Source organism: Ascaphus truei, chromosome 18 (genome assembly GCF_040206685.1).
Source record: "Ascaphus truei isolate aAscTru1 chromosome 18, aAscTru1.hap1, whole genome shotgun sequence".
NCBI classification, from domain to species: Eukaryota; Metazoa; Chordata; class Amphibia; order Anura; family Ascaphidae; genus Ascaphus; species Ascaphus truei.
The window spans coordinates 29,008,977-29,026,361 of NC_134500.1; the positions used below are offsets into that span (position 1 = coordinate 29,008,977).

Sequence of the window (17,385 nt, forward strand, 5' to 3'; positions counted from 1 at the left end):
ATTGATGGAGTAGCGTTTTCTCCTCGTGGACCTAGCAAGTCTTCGGTGTCTGTGGTGTCACTCCTTCCGTGTTGAGATGGTGCGCTGGTATTTACACTGAAGAGGCTCCTTACGTAGTCTTCAGTGCGTTGGGCTGGATCCTCTGAGGCTATCTGTCTGTACGGTTACTCCCCGCCGTCCTGTTGCGCGGCTGCTTCTAGGACTTCAGCTTGGGCTATAGCGGCAGCAGCTTCTCTTTCTTGATTTAGGGCCTCTAGGTTAACGTCCACCTTTGCCTTTTTCCGTGCAGCGGTGGCAGTGGCTGCCTGCTCCTCCTCTTCTAAGCAGGCCCTTTCTAGTTTCATTGCTGCCTCTTTCAGAGCGTATGCGGCCCTGGCGTGTTCGGCCTCTGCGGTGGCTCACGCCTTGGTAGCGTTTGCGCTTGCGCTAGACACCCGAGATTGCGCTGATCTTGCTGACCTTGATGAATGTCTGGATGTGCTTGAGCGCTGTGACACGGTCTCCAGGAGGAGCCCTTTTCTCTCGCTTTGGGCGTCCGTGATGGCGGTCTGCACGATGCCATCACGTTCTAGGTCGATCGCCTTTTGCAGGTCGCGTTCTCGCAGGCTATCTTCCGTGTTAGTTCTTGTTAGATAGGTGAAATATGCCTGTGACAGTGCTTGGTAGCGCGAGTGATCTATCTTCAATTGAGTTATTGCCTGCTCGAGCTGTTGTATATAGTGACCAGCGCCGGCGAAATTGCATATCCCAAGTGTGGTTGTTTCCCAGGCCAACTCTAGTTTAGCGCGGTGCGCTTCAATGTCAGACTCGTATTTTTCGCTGGCCTTTTGTGTCAGTGTGACTGTCCGTTTGGGCCTTGCGTGTGCCTGTGCCTGTTGCGTGGCGTTCTCTGTGTCTGAGTGATCGCTCTCCTGCGTGATGTCTGGTGAGGCTCTGAGTTCTGCCATGCTGTAGGTGTGTGTAGGCCTTTAGCCAGTGCGTGTGGCGTGCGGTCTTTTACCTGTGTCAGCGATGGGCGTCTGTCTCAGATGATGCCGAGCGGTGTCCTGCAGCGTTCAGCGTAGGGGTAGCTGTACTCACAGGTGCCCGGTGGCTCTGACCCGTGTCCTGGCGGGTGTCCAGTGGCGTGGCCATTGATGGCGTTGGCCGTGGGGACGTGGGTAGGTGAGATGGTGGATCCTCACTATGGGGCTGTGCAGGGGGTGAACTCAGACAGAGAAAGGTAATTAGGGTTTGTGTAAGGAGCACTGTTTGTCTGCAAAGCTGTTGCTTCGTGTGCAAGGTTGTTTGCTGGTTAAAGCTTGCTGCCCTATCTGAAAGGCTGCTTGTGCAGTGTAAGCTGCTTGGTGCTTTTTTGTCTGCAGAGACTGCTCTGTGTTATCATGGAGTCTGGAGTAGCAGCTCCTGTAAGTGTCTGTAAGGCACACGGAATCTTTTCACTATTCTGAAAGCCAGGGTCATATGTAGATGATTTAGCCCAGATAGTGTCAACTCGGCTCTCTTTTCCAAGCACAACAAGTCTGTTTCTTTTCTTTACTTTATTTGTGGAAAGCAGGTAAAAAAACAGGTACTTGTGTAGAGATGTAGGTGTTGGGATAATGTTTCTCTGTGGGTGCTTGGTAGTTAAAGGCAGGTGAAAAGATAATCCTACCAGTACAGGAGTTTACAGCAGTGCTCACTCATCCAGAGGTAATGGTGGAAAAGGAAGTGAGGGGCAAGGGTCACACTAAAATGGAGTGAGACTGCACTACTGTCAGCAAAAAGACAGGGGAGAAAATGGGAAAGTCCATTAACTGGAGGACTGGAGATGTTGCCAGAGCAACCAGGGGTGTGATAGCTTGGAAGGAAAATGCTACTTAATGTATCCATTCCATCTGCACTGGGAGTAAACTGCAAGGAAAGTAAATCCACGTACAGCTAGCAAGCAGAACTGCCAAGGGAGACGGGGGCTGAACAGAAAAGGCAGACAGGGGTATTTCTGTTCCATGACAGTAATACCGGTATACACACACGCCCAGAGAGGTAATACCGGTATAGACATACACACCCAGAGAGGTAATACCTGTATACACATACACGTCCAGAGAGGTAATACCGGTATACACATACACATCCAGAGAGGTAATACCTGTATACACATACACGCCCAGAGAGGTAATATCGGTATACAAGTACCCTCCCAGAGAGGTAATACCGGTAAACACATACACGCCCAGAGAGGTAATACCGGTATACACATACACACCCAGAGAGGTAATACCGGTATACACATACACGCCCAGAGAGGTAATACCGGTATACACATACACTCCCAGAGAGGTAATACCGGTATATACGTACACGCCCAGAGAGGTAATACCGGTATACACAGACACGCCCAGAGAGGTAATACCGGTATATACAGACACGCCCAGAGAGGTAATACCGGTATACGCATACACGCCCAGAGAGGTAATACCGGTATACACATATACGCCCAGAGAGGTAATACCGATATACACATAGACGCCCAGAGAGGTAATACCGGTATACACACGCCCAGAGAGGTAATACCGGTATACACATACACACCCAGAGAGGTAATACCGGTATACACATACACGCCCAGAGAGGTAATACCGGTATACACATACACGCCCAGAGAGGTAATACCGGTATACACATACCCGCCCAGAGAGGTAATAACGGTATACACATACACGCCCAGAGAGGTAATACCGGTATACACATAGACGCCCAGAGAGGTAATACCGGTATACACATAGACGCCCAGAGAGGTAATACCGGTATACACACACGCCCAGAGAGGTAATACCGGTATAGACATACACACCCAGAGAGGTAATACCTGTATACACATACACGTCCAGAGAGGTAATACCGGTATACACATACACACCCAGAGAGGTAATACCGGTATACACACACACGCCCAGAGAGGTAATACCGATATACACATAGACGCCCAGAGAGGTAATACCGGTATACACACACGCCCAGAGAGGTAATACCGGTATAGACATACACACCCAGAGAGGTAATACCTGTATACACATACACGTCCAGAGAGGTAATACCGGTATACACATACACACCCAGAGAGGTAATACCGGTATACACACACACGCCCAGAGAGGTAATACCGATATACACATAGACGCCCAGAGAGGTAATACCGGTATACACACACGCCCAGAGAGGTAATACCGGTATAGACATACACACCCAGAGAGGTAATACCTGTATACACATACACGTCCAGAGAGGTAATACCGGTATACACATACACGCCCAGAGGTAATACCGGTATACACATACACGTCCAGAGAGGTAATACCGGTATACACATACACACCCAGAGAGGTAATACCGGTATACACATACACGCCCAGAGGTAATACCGGTATACACATACACGTCCAGAGAGGTAATACCGGTATACACATACACACCCAGAGAGGTAATACCGGTATACACGTACACGCCCAGAGAGGTAATACCGGTATACACATACACGCACAGAGAGGTAATACCGGTATAACGGAGACTGATGAGCACGTGATGATGTCATCAGTCTCCATTATGGAGCTGTTTTAGTTTTTGCACGTGATCAGTGCTATCAGCTACACAGTCTATATATGAGTTACAAGTGAGGGGGTATACATCTCTCCAAGGATAGGCACTATGGTCCAGTATTGCATCCTGTTATCTCTGTGTTGTTACATTCAGCACAGTCTGAGTTACATCTAAGATATACCTGGTATTCATCACAGTGCTTTACACCTACAGCAGTGGGGATCCAGCGGTGTGGCTCTCTGCTGAACTATATGCTGTGGTATTCCATCAGGAGTATATGTGTCAACATATTCAATATCTATACACAGTGAGGTGTGGCTAATGCTAAGATAATTTGATAAATTGGATGACTTAGCATTGCCTCTGCCTAATACTAGACCACACATTAGTATGGGAATATAGTGGTATTCTTGGGAGCTGGTAATTAATCAATATTATCTGATCTATTTGGTTCTCCCTCAGTATATTTTTAATATCACTGACTGTGTTCAATTGCTGTTATTGGTGGTTTCATCCACCTTGCTGATCTGAAGTTTCAATCCCCACCATCTCATAGCTATTTATGTATACGAGTGGTTATATATAGTTTAGGGATTGTCACTGTTCTGTTTAGTTTATGTTTAATGTTTTTTTATTACAATTACATGAACACTCGGTAATATATGTTTTAAGTAAAAATAATAAAGGTTACATTTTATTAAAGAGGTGTGCATTTAAGTGAATTTTCTTCGGGACACAATCATTCTGCGTCCTCTACTTTACTGATTCACTTTCAGTTCACAGTTTGCACCCACTTATAATTATCGTATGGAATTTTTTGTTAATTAGCTAGGTTTAAGTTGATCTCTCCTTATCCCCACTGTTTTGTGTATTACACATACACAATAAGAGCATGTTCTTGTATAGCGCTGCTAGTTTTACGTAGCACTTTACAGAGACATTTTGCAGGCACAGGTCCCTGCCCTGTGGAGCTAACAATCTATGTTTTTGGTGCCTGAGGCACAGGGAGATAAAGTGACTGCCCAAGGTCACAAGGAACCGACACCGGGAATTGAACCAGGCTCCCCTGCTTCTAACTCAGTGTCAGTCCGTGTCTTCACACACACAGATATCACCATGGTATAAGGCAGCAGTGCGCAAAAAGGGGGGGGGGGGCGCGAGATTACCGTCGGGGGCCGCGGGGTTTACAGAGGCCGCGCGCGCTTCCCGAAGGCACTTAAATTCAGTGCCGGGGGAGCTGCAGGGCCTCTGTAAACCTACTTACCTTGATTCAGCCGACATCTGGAGACGCGTCGCCATGGCAACGCGACGTCGAATGACACCGCGGGGTCATGTGACGTCACGTTGCTATGGCTACGTGACGTCATGACGTCCAGACGCCGGGAATCAAGGTAAGGAGGACGACGAAGGGGGGCGCAAGGAGAGGAGGATATCCAGCAGGGGGGCGCAGGGAAAAAAGTTTGCGCACCCTGGTGTAAGGTACTGTATACGTGTGTCCCATATACAGACTTCTTGGGACACACACCAGATTTATATGTGAGGTATAGAGCAACTAGAGGACAGTCTATCCGGCATAATACGACCTTTCGCCTTTTGCCATCTGCATGATCATAGACACAGGAAAAAGCCGGTGATACACACCAATACCCTCCAATAAATTCGGGATCAATACGATAAAAACATGGATCGCTACATTACCTTTTCCTTATTGCACGCTTCGACACATGAGGAGCTGGCAAAAATCTGTAAAAGTCATAGTTTTTGATACAATACTGATAAATTTGAACAACTGTTGCCATCTTATCTGTTGCATTAATCGCGGCCCATATTAAATACGCGTACGTTCTGTCGGGTTTTTGGAAAGCGGGCTGCACTTGAACAGTCATGGCGGCGGCGGCGGCGGAGAATAACAGAAACTGGTCTTTGTCTTTCTTTAATATGAAAAGCCTAAATTGATACATTATTGTAACCTCTTCCTTCAGTCTCAAGGCCAAGTTACAATAGCACACTGTGGTATCTTTTTTAATCGAAACACCTGCAAGTCGACACATTACTGAAGCGCGCGCGCATTACAACTCATGAATATCTGCCATCTGGCGGACACGCGAAGAATTGCAACCTATTAAATCCGAACCATTCTCAATAAACGCATCAACCGCGCATGACCCGCGGCTGAGAACGCAACATGAATGCGGCATGCACTCGGTGAAGTGCGTCGCATTCGGAAAAAAATCCCGGAAAAATGCGGTGATGTTTTAGAATAAAATGGGCCGCAGCAGTATATCCTCTAAAGACAATATACGGGACAAACGTACACACTACCTTATACTATGGCGATGTTTGCGTGTGTGTGCACTGTATAAAATAAATCCTGATTATTTTTTTCCCTGTGTATAATATTGCCGCTGCTATTGAGTCACTTATTTTTGATGTAATAAACGTATATTGTAACCGTTTCTAGTTAGCTTTTCATTTTCCAATTCTGAAGGCCCCACTGAGGGAATATGCACCTCTAGAGCGACACAGGGCTGTTACTGACACATGCAGAGTGCAGGTAATTAGGGCCCTTTACAGCCCCTGTTGGGCGATCTACCTTGTTAATACGTACGTCTCTCACCTATAGGCGCCCTGATGTAATACTTTGCATATAATATTTAGGTTGTGCGGTAGGTTACATGTTGGGTATGTGATCATTCGTTGCCAGTGTTCCCAGCAGTTTGAGCTGCAAACTGTAACACTAGATAACGTTACCGTCGTAATATAAGGATACATTGTAGCAGCTGAGTTAAAACGGACTGAAGGAATGAGTGAAATGGAAAGACGGCCATTTAGTGAGCCCTGGGAAGCAGGACCTTTGCTGATCGATAACGAGAGAACAAATCGAGCGGCAGTTTAGATATTTAGGTTTCAATAAAGGTAATCAAAGGCGGTATATATATATATATATATTTTTAAGTGCTGCTTGGGTTGCCTCTTAACCATCGTTCCACCCCAGTACCCTTTCCTACGCCTTTATTCCTGAGTAACTGGGCTTCTAATCTGACTGTATTCTCAGCGCTTCTTATTCACAACATTTAGTTTTCAATTTTAGCGATTTAATGCAGCACCCGTGTAATTATCTGTATTAAAAATATCAAATAGATCGTAAAAGAAATATCCACAGATTATCTTTCATAGCGTTAAAAATATCAATAACTGTCCCTGGCTTCTTTTTAACAGCCCCTCCCCTCGCCCTTTCACTAACCCCCTCCCCCTCTCGCTCCCCCCTCACACCTCCGTCCCTTCGCCCTCCCTCTCCCCCCCCCCCCCCAAGTCCCTTCCCATCAAACGCAAGTCGTCATACCAAACCATTACTTTATTTACACTTTGTTTAAAAAAATGGGGCAGTGTGTCTGGAGACGGGACAGAGCAAGAGAGAGTCGGGGGAGAGGGGGAGAAGAACTTAAAACGCACACAGACGCAGAGAGAAAAAAATATATATATAGTAAAACACTATCAATGAATGGAAACTCCCTTTGGTAAAAACTGTAATAAAGGAGACGGCGGTTTCCCGGGGCGAACGCGTCGGAGGTTTGCGGGGACGAGCCGCGCTCTCTCTCCCCCCCCCCCCCCCCCTATCATCGCTATGTTACAAAGAGAACTAGAGGGGTTCAACGACAACATCGATGGGGGCAACTGTTCGATATAAAATAAGACGCCGGGCGGGAGAGCGGAGAGACCATCTTCTGACGTTATTTACACGCGAGTATTTACAGGGGGGAGTTTGGGGGGAGGGGGCACTCGGGGGGGGGGGGGAGGAGAAAGAGTATGGCCCCAGGGGGCAGGAGGGGGTTAATAAAACATCTGCAGAAAATAGGGTCATCTCTAAGTGAGGGTTTGTGAAAGACCTCCCCCCCCCATCCCTGCTGGATGAGACCCCCCGTGAAATTATCCCACCAGGTGTTGAAAAAAGCCCCCACCCCCCACCCCCCCGCAACTCCGGGCGAGCAGTGGGCACCGTTTAATCTCCGTTATTAATTCGCCGTTTGCCCTGCTTGGGCGGCAGACCCTGTTCTTCCAAGGAAGCCCACCCATCACCTCAAAGGGGGGCAGCGCTCAGAGTCCGGGTAGCGGGGACTTCCTTTGCTCTCCTGCGGCGGGGGAGACTCGGGCGGGTTGTTAATTTCCTTTTTACGGAGTCTTGAAGGCGACCCCGTACGTGACGCGGTACTTGTTGATGTCCACAAAGTGCAGAGTCTCAGAGTTGCGGGTGGTACAGCACGGAACCATCCCCTCCACGCCCTCCCCCATCAGCCACTTCCTGGTTTCCGCAGCCATCTCCCGGCTCACGTGCTCGCTGTTCCACTTGCTCAGCCACAGCTGGAAGCGTTGGTGCAGCCGCTTGCTCACTCGCTCGTGGGACTGGCAGGAGAACCGGAGGCCGGGAGTTAGGGATTGCGTATTCAATCAAGGTGACCCAATTATCTACAAGACGCTGTGTAAGTCTTCTACCCTGCTGTGCCCAGTGTGCCATCCTATCCATATCTACCCTGCTGTGCCCAGTGTGCCATCCTATCCATATCTACCCTGCTGTGCCCAGTGTGCCATCCTATCCATATCTACCCTGCTGTGCCCAGTGTGCCATCCTATCCATATCTACCCTGCTGTGCCCAGTGTTTGCCATCCTATCCCTATCTACCCTGCTGTGCCCAGTGTTTGCCATCCTATCCCTATCTACCCTGCTGTGCCCAGTGTGCCATCCTATCCATATCTACCCTGCTGTGCCCAGTGTTTGCCATCCTATCCCTATCTACCCTGCTGTGCCCAGTGTTTGCCATCCTATCCCTATCTACCCTGCTGTGCCCAGTGTTTGCCATCCTATCCCTATCTACCCTGCTGTGCCCTGTGTGCCATCCTATCACCATCTACCCTGCTGTGCCTCCCCATCCACATCTCTGTCTTACCTGCTGTGCCCCCATCTCTGTCCTACCTCGTGTTCTCCCGTCCTCATCACTGTCCTACCTCGTGTTCCCCTGTCCCCATCACTGTTCTACATCGTGTTCCCCCGTCCCCATCTCTGTCCTACCTCGTGTTCCCCTGTCCCCATCACTGTTCTACATCGTGTTCCTCCGTCCCCATCTCTGTCCTACCTCGTGTTCCCCCGTCCTCATCTCTGTCCTACATCGTGTTCCCCCGTCCTCATCTCTGTCCTACCTCGTGTTCTCCCGTCCACATCTCTGTCCTACCTCGTGTTCCCCTGTCCCCATCACTGTTCTACATCGTGTTCCCCCGTCCCCATCTCTGTCCTACCTCGTGTTCTCCGGTCCCCATCTCTGTCCTACCTCGTGCTCCCCCGTCCTCATCTCTGTCCTACATCGTGTTCCCCCGTCCCCATCTCTGTCCTACCTCGTGTTCTCCGGTCCCCATCTCTGTCCTACCTCCATCACTGTTCTTCATCGTGTTCCCCCGTCCCCATCTCTGTCCTACATCGTGTTCCCCCGTCCTCATCTATGTCCTACCTTGTGTTCCTCCGTCCTCATCTCTGTCTTACATCATGTTCCCCCGTCCCCATCTCTGTCCTACATCGTGTTCCCCCGTCCTCATCTCTGTCCTACCTTGTGTTCCCCCGTCCTCATCTCTGTCCTACATCGTGTTCCCCCGTCCCCATCTCTGTCCTACCTTGTGTTCCCCTGTCCCCATCACTGTTCTACCTCGTGTTCCCCCCGTCCCCATCTCTGTCCTACCTGCTGTGCCTAGAGGAAGGAACAGAGGGCACAGCGGATTCTGCAAATTCAAACTCATTTATTGAGCCAACACAACGTTTCGACCGTGGAGGTCTTTTTCAAGTGACAATGGCAATGCCATTGTCACTTGAAAAAGACCTCCATGGTCGAAACGTTGTGTTGGCTCAATAAATGAGTTTGAATTCGCAGAATCCGCTGTGCCCTCTGTTCCTTCCTCTATGTACTCAGGACTGACTGCAGGCTTTCGTTCTAACATTGGAGCACCGGTGATTGTATCATTTTTCTCTTTTTGGGGTGTGCAGCACTCCTCTCTATTATCTACCTGCTGTGCCACCATCTTTGTCCTACCTTGTGTTCTCCTTTCCCCATCTCTGTCCTACCTCATGTTCCCGTCCCCATCCCTGTTCTACCTCGTGTTCCCCCCGTTCCCATCTTTGTCCTACCTGCTGTGCCCCGACCATTTCTATCCTACCTGCTCTTCCATTACCTCCTCTTCTGTCAAGTCTTCAGCTCTCCTTCTCCCACCCTTCCCGCTGTTCCCTTTCTCCCTTCTATCTACATCCTTCTTGCTGTGCCCTCTCCCCGCACTTCTTGCCCCGCCCTGCCCCTATCCTCTCTGCGGTGCCGTCTCCCCCATCCTACCTGCTGTGCCCGCAGCAGGGCAGTCCTGCGGTACATGTAGTCCTCCGATTTGATGACGTACACCATCTTGTAGGAGTTCAGCTTGAACTTGCATTCCAACTTGTCCAGACTCTCTAGGTTCTCGAGGGTCCTCTTTCCGTTCCCTTCCTTCTCCTGCTGCTCCCGGCCTCTCTGGCACTTCCTGATCCGACGCAGGTTCCTGTGGGCCACCGGGAGAAGAGGAATGGGATGACACAGGCAAAATGGGCCTATGACCCATTGAGCCTCCCCCTCCCCCCACAGTGTGACCCATTGAATAGGTCCCTTCCACCAGTGTGACCCATTGTGTCTGTCCCTCCCAAACACAGTGTGAGCCATTGAGCCTGTCCCTCCCACCACAGTGTGACCCATTGAAACTGTCCCACCCACCAGTGTGATCCATTGAGCCTGTCCCTCCCACCACAGTGTGACCCATTGAGTCTCTCCCTCCCACCAGTGTGACCCATTGAGTCTGTCCCTCCCACCAGTGGACCCATTGAATCTGTCCCTCCCACCAGTGTGACCTATTGAGTCTGTCCCTCCCACCAGTGTGACCCATTGAGTCTGTCCCTCCCACCAGTGTGACCCATTGAATCTGTCCCTCCCACCAGTGTGACCCATCGAGTCTGTCCCTCCCACCAGTGTGACCCATTGAAAGACAAAAAGGGACCCATGGCGTCTGTCCCTTCAACCGCAGGATGACACAGACAGAAGGCACCTATGGAGTCTGTCTTTCCCACAGGGTAACACAAAAAGCAGAACTAGATGGACATATAACTCATTGTCCACAATGATATGACTGTGTAGACACAGGATGAGGAGCTCACCTGGGCAAGAACACAGGCTTCTGTGCGAGGTGCTCCCTCAACTCTGGGGAAGTGGAGTCACAGTTCATGTATCTCTCCACATAGTCCGACCAACGCTGGAATACACAAGAGAGCGAGGTACCGGTCAGTGCCGCAGCTCAGAAAGACCACATGCAGAGGGTCAGAAACCAGGAAAGTACAGAGCAGAAGAAAGTCTATGTGGGAATGTAATCTACTTCAACTCATATGCTACCAGGTTGAGATAAGGAAAACGTGACAAAGACCATTTAGAAGACAATACAAAGTACACTTTAGTGTGGATGGTCAGCGATAAGGTGTCAACTGTCTAAACCTCTCTCACCAATCGCAAGTGACCACTCCTAAAGCAATTAGATGCAAGTAATCCACATTACTCTGGCTATGGTGACCTGGTGTCAAACAAGAGTCAAAGTACCTAAAGACAAAAGTTTCCTGAAATGGATCCTCATCCTGTTCCCCAAAATCACTCCTAAACCTTGCACTCCACGACAGAGCTCTCGGTAACACCAAAACACCACATTTCACGAGGTCACCTGCTACCTTTGCCGGCCCATGTTTCAAAATCACCGATCACCAACACACATACTCAACCGGTCACGTCATTCCCTCTGCCACTCTCTGGTCAACATGTTTGCCTCTCCCAACCAGGGGTGGCAAGGGAAGGAAAGAACTTCTCATTGAGTCGGTCACACAGACTTGGTGAATGAACCCTGTCCCTTATCCCAGTGACATTCAGAAAGGTACGGGTGGTCACTCCTAGCTACATATTTTATTTCACCCTCAACTTTGGGTATGAGATGACCACAGGTTGCATAATATTCATGCCTGTCGTAAGAGGGCAGGGCCAGAGAGGGGCAACTTAAACATGACACATGGACCTCCGGCTTATGGCTACTGTTGCTTGATGATATTTCACTGGCACATGGTATTGGCTTTTACGGGATAATCGTCATCAAGAGGTTTTACACGTGTGAGCTGGGCTGCTATAATAACGCCTACGCTGGGTATCATCATTAAGGAATGCTATACTGGCCACGCGCTGCTGATATGGACCCTACGCCACTCCTTCAGAGGCCAGATATACACCATCACGCCATTGTTGTTATTGCATTTACCGCACTTCCAGGTAAATTGTACAATGTTCCACCAGTGGCGCACGCTCGCTCCCGTACACATTACTGTAGATTCGTCTGCGATGGTACAGGATGTACCAAGGCGTTAATAAAGGCTGCCGCCATTGTAAACCTCGTCAAAGCTGCTTTATAATGATCAGCATCCCTACATCTTAGAAACCACTGCAGCATTCGTCATATCCATGCTGTGAGCAAAAATTGAAATATGTATGCGGGGTGTTAGGCCAAACATTTGAAAAGCAACGATGCATTTTTGTTTAAATGTATGTGCGATTTCTAAAACCAGGCATATGTGGCCAAAAAGAATGACCTCACTTTATTTTAACTGCGATATGCCCTAAAAAGCAACACTTAAAAAGGATTACATTTAAAACACTAGTAATGACTTAAACAGCTCTCAACGCTGCCCTCCCTTACATCTCAGCCCTCATCACCAAATACATACCTAAACACCCCCTACGTTCTGCCCACAACATCCACCTACCCTCCTCTCATGCCCGCCAAAATCCAACTCCCCCTCCCCCAACCCCATTGGAACCAGCTGTGCGGCTGCACCAATATCCACCTGCCAGAACACCTCATCTCCCCAAACCATATTGGAAACAGCTGTCACACACGCTCCATATTCCATCCTGAGCTACTCTCCATCCCACAATGAGCAGCCCCCTTACCTTCTTGTTTCAACATTGTACCTCATTCCCTGGAGCGTGTACGCTCCCAGAATCAGGGCCCTCATTACCCTCACTGTATCCGTTTGTGCATGTTTGTCCTCACTTGTAGGTAACTGTTTTTTTTTGTTTGCTATATACATAATTCTGTGCCCCATTGTACCGCGATGTGGAATATGCTGGCGCTTTACAAATAACCGATAATAATTGCTATTTTCCATCAATCCAGCCATCCTCTCTTGGTGAGCAGGAACGGCCTGGTCTCTCCCAGTGTTCATCGCCTCGGAAAAACCCAACAGGTTTAGGATTGCTGGGTTGGAGATGGAGTTCGATGAATGTGTCCACCTCGGGTGGAAATCTCTGCTGGACTGGTGGATATTTTGGGAGGCATGCGTTGTAGGTTTTAGGATTCACTCTCTCCACCTTCTATTTTCGGATCGGCGGCGTCCTCCCTGGTTTCAGACTGGTGGTTCCTCGTTCGGCATATCAGAATCTGAAGGGAAGACATACAGTGCCCCGCACAGCCGCCACACCCCAGATAATTCAGATTTAATGTATTTTCTTTCCGGATCACGTTTCATGGAAGCCTTCTCATTCTTCCAAGCATATCTGTGTGCCGTAATAAGCATGTTGGGTCGGATCAGGGGCTTAATAAGTAAATCTCCCTGTGCCTTAACCACCACAAAATCGGTTGCCACTTTTGTATAGAACAAAATATTATTATGTTCCTTTTTAAACAAGGAGTTGGGTTTAACGGGCATATTTACTAAACATGGCCCTACATCTTCTCGGACTTTTCCCATCATCTGACTGCCAACCTCCAACACCTTGTAACCTTTCCAGATGCCAACATACACCCACCCTCTGCGGGAAAGTTCCCCCGTTGGTTATTGTGGGTAATATGAGAAGGAGAGAGCTTGGGTCTGTGTGCTGGGGGCTACCATCAAGTTCTGTTTTGGCCAAAGAGACGAGACGTACATTTTCAGAGGACGAGGTGGGACTTTTATTCCCAAACATGATAGGACTTGAAAACTTGCTTCTCCCTCCCACCACCACCTGTGTAGGTAGGCCTTCTCCTTCCCTCTCCCCTACACCAGGGCCTGCCTAGGACACACTAAAAACAGCTATATGGTTCACCGTTGTTGCACAAGATGTGTAAACAAGGGGGTGCTGATCCCCTCGGAAAAGATTCCTGTGCCACAGTTTTGTTAAACCAGACCGATGACGTGTAGGGCGCGAGCGGGAGGGAGAGTAAGCTCACAGCTCCTATCTCAGAGCATCAGAAGTGTGCTACCTGGATTCCACCCCAGAGGTGGCTGCATGAAGACCTAAGATGTGTAATGGGATTTAGATAAACATATTCCAAAGCATTAATAGCCCTGCCATGCCAACTATAGGGTATCACATGCGCCTAGCCCCCGCCAAATGTCCATTTTCCAGAGCATATAGGATCAATAACTAAACAACGATAGCCGGTAGCAACAGTTAAGAGCCATGGCTGTATCAGCAAATAACGCTCGCCGGCATTTACGCAGGCCGCGGAGTATATAGGCTGGGCTCACTAATCCACAATAACGTAAATGGTAGTTAATACCATAACGCAGTGTCCGTCACACCTCCAGCGCCGTCTTCATCATTAGGCAGAGGGCTTCTCCACGAGGGTTAATTAGCATTAGAAGGCAGGCCAGCGGCACCAAGTGTCATTAAATGCTCGGTATTTCTAAAGCAACCGTTTTGGCCTCTGATGCACCCGTCAAATAAACTCAGCGGTGATATCACGGCTTAAAACTTAACGGGAAGGGGAGTCTGCAATACGTCGCAAAGATAGAGGAGATTTTACCAGCTGCGGATATTTCGCAGAAAACCCCTCAGAGGGGAGAAAAATTGCCACAGAAATTCCACATTTGCACTGACCAGAGAGGAGTTCCAAAGCAGTTTTGAGGAGGTCCGGCTGGCAGCCATTTTTAAAAGTCCCTGCAAGAGAGGTGTACGAGTCAACATTTAATAGAAACCAGGATGGGGGTCGGGAGAAAGTATTTCACAGTTCGGAGTCTGCATTCTTCCACCCCCTCTCCCTCTCTCGATGAGAAGTAATGATTAGAAAGGCCATCTCTGACCTTCTAAAGTAGCTGAAGGTCAAAGAGACGCAAAGTCTGAAATCAATGGAGACAAAAAAAAAACAAGATATGGGGATAAAAATGTCAGAAAAGAAAGTACTATAATCCTCACTTCCGAGCATAACATCTGAACATATCTTTTCACCCATCAAGATACTCCACCTACCAAAGCGCTCTCTCGCTATGACAATGCCAGATCCATGGCAGGCCAGATACCGCCAGACCTGCTTAAACACGTGAAGGTTTTAAAGGTGCAATCCAAAAATGCATATTCTTGTAAAGAATTTAACAATCTCATTGCAACCACGCAAAAAGCAAAGATCTACGTACTTTGCTTCCCTGGAAGTTAAACATATTTCTTCGAAGCCATCGCCATTAGCACACTTTGGTCCCAGGAGGGACTGACCCCTTAACCCTGTCACTGCCATTAGTACACTTTGCCCCTAGGAAGCACTGACCCCTTAACCCTGTCACTGCCATTAGTACACTTTGCCCCTAGGAAGCACTGACCCCTTAACCCTGTCACTGCCATTAGTACACTTTGCCCCTAGGAGGGACTGACCCCTTAACCCTGTCACTGCCATTAGTACACTTTGCCCCCTAGATTGAAGATCTAGAGGAGTTCCTAGCAGAGTGGCTGAGATCTTCCCTGCCAGACTGTGTGCACAGCGCCTTGAGGCCCAAACGGACGACGGACTCACCACCGCGTCATGTCCATTTCTCTCCAAGTAAAGAGTCCCCGATGGCCAAACTTCGGGAGACTAAAACCCCCGGACTATATAGAGACACACGTGCAGGTATTCTGCGACCTTGCTCCTGCTACCCTTCTTTGCAGAGCAGGAATCAAACTAACCCTCCGCGAGAAGAACATTCGCTACCGGTGGGGACATCCCTTTCCTCTAACGGTGTTCCACGCGGTGGAAAGCAGTCCTCAATCTGGGACCCGGCAAAAACACCATGGCATTACTACAAAGGAAACATCAACCCCTGGTGCCCACCGAGAGATGCCACCACCGGGGGACGAAACAATCTGGAGGACGATGAGCCGACGGGCCACCACTCGCATGAAAACACGCCACCTGAGAGCATCGTGGCCTCTATGTGACTAGAAGCGATTATATAGACCACGGCCTCGCAAAAACACAACCACAAAAGGATTTCACCGCCACACTGTGGCTCTCCCAGTAGTGGACTGAACCATTGGACTAAAGCAGGGGTGGGGAACCTTTTTTCTGCCAAGGGCCATTTGGATAGTTATAACATCGTTCGCGGGCCATACAGACACAGACAGGCAGGCACACAGAACCCCGCCCCCCTACCTCTGGTAGTTGCTGCTCCTAGGGGGGATCGTGTAGGGCGGATGCTGGGGTAAGTGCGGGGGGAACAGCTGGAGAAGCATGGGGGAAGTGCGGCGGGAGTGCGGGGGAAGTACGGTGGCTGCTGGGGGATCGCTGGGGCTAGTACGTGGCTGCTGGGGATCGTGTAGGGCTGCCGGCGCCTCACACCTCCTACCGATCGGGAGCGTGGCGGCCATTTTTTTAAAAAATTGCGCGACCCCGGTTATAGCAGTTGCCTTAGCAGGGCCAGACCAAATGATTTCAAGGGCCGGGCCTGACGTTCCCCACCCCTGGACTAAAGTGTGCCTGTATACCATCTTTAATAAAGGCTTTTTCTGTGTTACCATTGAGTGCTGTTCTCTGTTTGCTCTTCTGGGGTTGACAACTTTTTACTATTTGATTTCTATAGAACATGCACCACATCACATCATTGCCTCTGGAGTGCCAGCTGCGTGTGCGTATAATATATGCAAATTGCAAAGCCAGCAGTACAACCAACTTCACACTGAGGATACCATTAAGGTTGAAACATGTCTGTGAGTGGTTTCTCTGGCTTTGCATCTGATTCCCATGCTGTGCTTTAAAGCTGTTAACAGCGAGCATTAGCTTATATGGGCTCCATGTAACAATGGTTTTTCAGGCAAAAGGTGACACTGTGTGCTCATTTGCATGTCATTTCCCAGAATCCCTTGCTGCAGTGGAAGAACTGTATGCTGGGTGATAATGGTGAAAGGCAGGCTTGAAGACTTGCCTAAGGCCGCGCTTATGGCCACGCGACGTCGCCTGAAAACAAATGCATTGCCATCGCCGCGTGCGCTTATAGTAAGCGCGACGGAGCGAAAACTGGTAGCCGGCAAAATTTGATTTTTCAAGGGCTGTCACCTCATGTGACGGCCCTTGAACCAATCAAATGCCCGGAAACCTGCGCCGCCGCCCAGCAAAATATCACCATCGACGGCACTATAGTCGCGGCCTAAGACATGTGAATGTTCTCACAAGTGATCTTTTTATTTGCTATATGCAATACGGTTGGAGGATTCTTGTTGCCTTTTTCACCCACCATAACTTAAAACGTATATATATATATATATATATATATATATGTATATATATATATATATATATATATTAATGCATTTAGAAAATGGCTTCACTCTAAGTGTTAAGTATCCTACAGAGGGTCTCTGTGCTAGATAGAAACAAAACATACAATTAAAGAAAAGTCCAGAATGGTCTAATTATCAGCACCAGAAAAAATATATACAAAAATAGAGGCTGTTTATTGACCTTGTGTGTTACGAGTCAATAAACAGCCTCTATTTTTGC

General features: G+C 48.8%; 1 protein-coding gene across 1 annotated transcript in view; it reads right to left on the bottom strand.

Annotated features, from left to right (window-relative positions):
* Window positions 1-6,913: 6,913 nt before the first annotated feature.
* The window catches only part of SIN3A (SIN3 transcription regulator family member A), a 105,073-nt gene continuing 94,601 nt past the window's right edge, over window positions 6,914-17,385 (bottom strand). The window contains exons 16-18 of the mRNA XM_075575995.1: window positions 10,787-10,881; window positions 9,942-10,140; window positions 6,914-7,977 (exon numbers count right to left, since the gene is read on the bottom strand). Coding sequence (XP_075432110.1) covers window positions 7,747-7,977; window positions 9,942-10,140; window positions 10,787-10,881 — 525 coding nt within the window. The 3' untranslated portion in view covers window positions 6,914-7,746. The remainder of the gene's footprint in view (window positions 7,978-9,941; window positions 10,141-10,786; window positions 10,882-17,385) is intronic.